This window comes from Cariama cristata, unplaced genomic scaffold (assembly GCF_000690535.1).
Source record: "Cariama cristata isolate BGI_N322 unplaced genomic scaffold, ASM69053v1 scaffold15525, whole genome shotgun sequence".
NCBI lineage: Eukaryota > Metazoa > Chordata > Aves > Cariamiformes > Cariamidae > Cariama > Cariama cristata.
The window spans coordinates 2915-8375 of record NW_009619329.1 but is presented as its reverse complement, the minus strand read 5'-3'; the positions used below and the strand labels follow the sequence as shown (position 1 = coordinate 8375).

The 5461-nt window shown below is 58.7% G+C and overlaps 2 protein-coding genes across 2 annotated transcripts in view; both read right to left on the bottom strand.

The window, feature by feature from the left end:
• Positions 1–905, bottom strand: part of LOC104162488 (avidin-like) — a 3987-nt gene extending 3082 nt beyond the window's left edge. The window contains exons 1-2 of the mRNA XM_009701221.1: positions 834–905; positions 79–289 (exon numbers count right to left, since the gene is read on the bottom strand). Of these exons, the coding sequence (XP_009699523.1) occupies positions 79–289; positions 834–905 (283 nt within the window). The remainder of the gene's footprint in view (positions 1–78; positions 290–833) is intronic.
• A 2057-nt stretch (positions 906–2962) lies between these two features.
• Positions 2963–5069, bottom strand: LOC104162487 (avidin-like). The gene is made up of 4 exons (XM_009701220.1): positions 4998–5069; positions 4221–4434; positions 3650–3770; positions 2963–3062 (listed from the first exon to the last, which is right to left on the bottom strand). Exons 1-4 carry the CDS (start codon positions 5067–5069, stop codon positions 2963–2965), a joined length of 507 nt encoding a protein of 168 aa, XP_009699522.1.
• Positions 5070–5461: the final 392 nt, after the last annotated feature.

Below are 5461 nucleotides of genomic sequence, written 5' to 3'. Positions count from 1 at the left end.
GTGGGGGGAAAGCGAGGAACCTCCCCCCTGCCCCCCCCTGGCATCCCTGCTGCAGGGTGATGTCCCCCTCCTGCCTACCTCGCAGCCGCCAGTGCACGGTGAAGGAGAAGGTGGGCTGCAGGACCAGCCCTGTGTTCTGCTGGGACCCCTCCAGTGGCGAGGTGAGGATTTCGGAGTTCCCAGCAGCAGGTCCTGGCAGGTAGGAACCGGAGAATCTGCCGCCCTTGCCAAGGACAGACACGACCATCCGGCAGCCAGTGTCACTCCGCCACGACCCGGAGAGGAGGCACTGCAAGGTCAGCACTGTGGCTTAGGGTGCCCAGCCAGGCGGGGGGGTAGGGGATCCTGCTCCTGCCCCTGCCCCACCACCCTGGCTCTGCCCAGGGATGCCTGCAACAATGGGGGATGTGCCACGGACCCTGTGTGAAGATGGTGCCACCAGCATCACCACCTTGGCATCAGCATTGCACCCATGGCACTGATTGCCTTCAGCCCAACCAGTGCTCTGGGCTATTTGCTGCTACCACCCAGAGGAGAGCAGGTCCTCCCCATGCTAAAGCAGAGGGTGCACTGCTTGGTGGGAAAATGGGATTTCTCTGGGGTGTGGCTCTGCTTGCCTGTCTCTGGATGGATTCCCACAGCAAGGAGCATCCTTGCAGGTGCAGTCCCTCGCTCCCAACCGCTCTGCAGCTTCCCTCAGCACTGTACAGTGCTAGTCCCACCAGCTCACGCAGCCCAGTCCTGCTCCCTGCTGAGCACTGCAGCCCCAGCAGCAGCCTTTGGGGTCTAACAGGGTGCCAGCACCACATCCCCATTGCTGCCACATCCCGTACCTTTCTCTCTGCAGGTACCACGCATCCTGCCAGGGCCAGGGTGAGGACCAGGATGAAGGCACCGCTCCCCATGGACACAGGGCTGCGAAGCACTCAGCACGGCTCCCTCCCGCTCCCGCACCCCAGCTCCCTTTATAGGGCTGTAACTGGAGCCCCATGGGCACTGGGCTGGCAGCTGCGGGGCGGGTGGCCTGGTGGCAGGGTGCCCGGGACAGGACAGGCGAGGTGAGGAGGTCTGGGTGACCTGGGCAGTGCCGGAGGAACGTGGGGATGAGCACAGCTGTGGAAAGAGACAGAGGCTCAGGCTTTTTTTAAAGACCTTAGAGCAGCCTGGAAAGCATCAGCTACCCTCCTTGGGAATCTGACTCCTGTGCATGCAGGCTGGAAATTATTACCTATTTAAACATTTAACCACTCCTTGCTTTGCTGGTGCTGCTGCCTGACCAGGGTGTCACCCATGTGGTGCCAGGGCATCCCTGGCAGAGGCAGGCTGCAGCAACTGCAACGTTGCACGGGAGGGAAGGCTCACCCTGCCTTCTGTTTTATCAGCAATAGTATTCCCCCAGCATCTTCTGGATATCAGCTGGTAATTTGGCTGCTTTTGTTTTTACAAGAATTTGATGGAGAAATAACCACCGAGGGTCACTGGTGTCCAAGCGAATGTGTTTGCTAAACACACCCAGCATGCTAACCAGCCTTGTATTTGCACCTCTTCCTTATATTTGCTGCTCTTAGGGGCTCTGGATGTACGGAACAGTGTGCACTGTCCCTGAGCTGCTTCTCTGCCCTCTGCAGTGCCTGGAGTAGGCATGGGGCTGTGGGCAACCGAAAATTAAGGTGGGATTCAGCTGCATAAGCACATACTGTTTCCAGGACAGCAGTGTTTGGGGTGCTGGATGGCAGCAGGGCTGTGGTGTGTGCACTGGGGGTGGGGGAGTCAGAGCCCACCGGTCAGGGCCCACCACTAGCCCCAGCACATCCCAGGACCCTATTACTACTGCTGCTGCTCAGTGCCTCTCCCTCTGGTCCAGCTGGTCCCAAAGGTTGGGGTAAGTGGAAACCACTCCTCTTTTAAGACATCACTCCTCCTTATCACCTTTTACAGTCCCAAACTCACAGGCTTATCATAGCAGCATGAGAAATTCCACCCCAGGGAACCTCTTGCTCTTGCCCTGGATGCCATGCACCATCCTTTCAGCCTGACATCAGCCCCTGCTTTTCTGTGCTGTTTGGCAGGGACAAGCTGCCCTGTTTGAGGTGCCAGGGAGGTAGCAGCCACCACTCCATGTCCCAGCAGCACGCACCAGCCCCGTTGGGGCTGGGCCAGGCTCGATGGACGGTACAGCTAGTGTGCTGGCATCCCCGAGGCTGGGTTATATTTGTAAGACTTCTGCAAGAGGCTTTGTCTTCATCCATGGGCCTGCCAAAAACTTTGCATCGAAAGAGCTGACTAAGCTTGGCAGGTGTCCACAGAGGCAGATAGAGTGGCACTGCCGAAATGCAGTGGCAGAGAAGGGTAAAATCCCTGATGGTAACACAGGGGGATGTGATGGGATGGGATAGACTGTGATGGAATGGGATGGGATGGACTGTGATGGGGTGCGATGGGATATGATGAGATGGGGCCTTTAACCATGCACATTCTACTTCGGGTGCCATGCAGTGCAAAGGAAGTGCTTTACCAACATCTCATATCTACTGATACCATTACCTCCATCACCCAACCCTATGGAGCACAGAGTCCTGGGACTACAAAGGCTTATGGTGGGGATGGGCGTGAAGGCACAGCAAGGAAGGTGGCTGGATTCAGGATGCTGATGCCACCTCTGCCAGGCAGGCAGGGAGTGATGGCGCAGGGTTGAAGTTTGGGTTAGCGTGAGGTGGGAAATAAGTGCAGGGAGCTGAATGGGGGTAACCAGGGAGGGTTCCAGATGTCCCTGGGGAGGGGTAGTGGTGAGCTCTCACCTCTGCAGGGGTACCCGTGGGGACGGAAGCTGCCTTAGAGGGGGAGCCAACGGAGTTTTTTAAAAGAATATGACCACCGCTGACTTGACACTTAAATTTTATTTTTAGGTCAGAGGCTGGTTTTGCTTGCCTTGGCGGGGCTGGACTGCAGCCAGAACATGCTGTCATGGGGTGAGTGAAGATGCATCCTCACAGCATGGAGACAAGCTTGGCAGGATCTTTGCTTTTCGGGTGCGTTTGCGTGTGAAGATGTTTCTGCCCACCCTGTGGGAATCATAGAATTAGAATGGCTTGGTTGGAAGGGACCTTAAAGACCATCCACTTCCCACCCCCCTGCCGTGGGCAGGGACACCTTCCACCAGACCAGGTTGCTCAAAGCCCCATCCAACATGGCCTTGAACACTTCCAGGGATGGGGCATCCACAGCTCCTCTGGGCAACCTGTGCCAGCGTCTCACCACCCTCACAGTGAAGAATTTCTTCCTGATATCTAATCTAAACCTTCCCTCTAAATCTACCCTCTAAATCTAAATCTATATCTAATCTAAATCTACCCTCTTTAGATTTAGAAGCAAAGAGTTCCTGTGGAACGACTGGCAGACACTGCCCACCCAGGACTGCCAGTGCCGGCAGGTGACAGGGGTGCCCCTAAGTGCCCCCCAACTTGCCTCAAGCAGCTGCTGGATGCCCCTGGCCAGGGCAAGACCCTTGCCAGAAGGCATTGGCGTCCCCACTGTAAACCCACGCTGGCGAGTTCCCAGAGGTGGTCCCCTCACCCAGGGGGATGCTCGTCCTCAAGGGTCCTGGGGAGAGCCCGTCTGTGGGGCTGCTGCCCCCAAATCCCCCCACTACCTTGTGGCTTTCCAGTCCTCCTCGAGGGACCCGACAGCTTCACGCAGCAGCCACATGGTGGTCAGCGTCTCCTTTCCACCTGTGTCCACGAAGCACTGCCCCACAAAGGCGGTGGTGGCATCTGGAAGAAGCACTTGGTAGAGGGTCAGTGGGGACGGCACACACACTCACTGTGTGCTTCCCCCTCACCGAGGTCCTCCCAGCTGCAGCTGTGTACCTGCTCCAACAGCCATGCACCCACCCAACTCATGCTGGGGGGACCTGCCCTTCCCCAGCAGCTCCCTCAGGCAAGGCAGGGTCTGCAGCCCTGCATCCCCCGTGCCCTAACAGGGTCCGGACCCACTATGGTCACCTTGGGCTGCCCAGCAGGGATGGGTGCAAGGATGCTGGGTGAGGAGAGGCTGCTCCATGCGAGCTCAGCATTGCCCGTTAGCCCCACTCTGGGCTGTTGCAACAGCTTCCCTCTGCTTAGTTGTGCCAAAGCATCACCCAGCAGAAGAAAAATCCTGCTGGCTGCCTGCTTGGCTCCCAGTGCCACCTCAGTGCCATCCCCACTTGTGCCAGCACTTACTGGAGAACTTGTCCCAGCGCACGGTGAAGGCGAATGTGGGCCAGCCCCCCTCGCCGGGCTGCTGCTGGGCACCCCTCAGGGGGGAGGCACAGGCACAGCCACCAGCAAGGGTGACCCGTGTGAGGTATTTGCCCTGGAAGTCCCCGTCGTCCCTCACCGTCGAAATCTCCATCAGTGAGTCCTGCTCATTCCTCCACAGCCCGCTGAGCTGGCACTGAAGGGACATGGCCACGGGCCTTCTACCTCCGTGCACGACACAGAGGGGGACCCCATCCCTCCCATCACCCCACGGCTGGAGCCACAGGCCCTGCTGCAAGTACAACTGTGGGGCATGGCTGTCCCTGTCCCAAGTTTGGGGAAAAGCTCCTCCAGGTGCTGCTGGCTGCTGAATGAACAGTGAAGCAAGTCCAGCACGTCCGAGCCTGTCAGCATGCATGATATGCCCAGACACAGATCCCCATGGGAGGGGATGCCCTGTGCACTGTATGCCCAGACACAGACCCTTGGAAGGGATGCCCCATTCATGGTGTCCCAGATACATATCCCGTGGGAGGGAATGCTGTGTGCGTGGTGCCCTGTGGGAGCAAGGCTTTGTGGAGGTGGTACCAGGTGGCTGAGGGTGACCCAGAGATACCCTGCCTGTTGCCTGGACTAGGTGCTTGCAAAGTTCTCCTGCTTGTCCCAGCCTAAAATGGCCTTTAAGAGAGAACCCCTGGCTGCCCACGCTGCATCCCAGTGCCATGTCTGCCACATCCCCATCACCATCCATCCCCGTACCTTCCTCTCCGCAGGGGCCACACATGCTGCCAGGGCCAGGATGAGGACCAGGATGAAGGCACCGCTCCCCATGGACGCAGGGCTGCGAAGCACCCAGCACAGCTCCCTCCCGCCTCTGCACCCCAGCTCCCTTTATAGGGCTGTAACTGGAGCCCCAGGGGCGCTGGGCTGGCAGCTGCGGGGCGGGTGGCCTGGTGGCAGGGTGCCCGGGACAGGACAGGCGAGGTGAGGAGGTCTGGGTGACCTGGGCAGTGCCGGAGGAACGTGGGGATGAGCACGGCTGTGGAAAGAAACAGGGACACAGGGATGGTTTGCACATCCACTATCCAAGAGGTATTGCCAGCCCATTCCTTGCTCTGTACAGGGTCCTTGGGGTGGGCACAGCCTGGCACTGTCCCACTGTCACTGTTCCAGTGCCAGCATCCAAACACAGTGCTGCAGCAAGGACAGCCTGACCAGCTCTT

Excerpts from the sequence above, each read along its gene's own strand:
- LOC104162487 (XM_009701220.1), bottom strand. The coding sequence starts at position 5,069 with ATGGGGAGCGGTGCCTTCATCCTGGTCCTCATCCTGGCCCTGGCAGCA. Across the intron at positions 4,435-4,997 it reads TGGCCCCTGCGGAGAGGAAG|TGCCAGCTCAGCGGGCTGTG; the intron begins GTACGGGGATGG and ends ATGTCCCTTCAG. Across the intron at positions 3,063-3,649 it reads GAGGACTGGAAAGCCACAAG|GGTGGGCAGAAACATCTTCA; the intron begins GTAGTGGGGGGA and ends TGATTCCCACAG.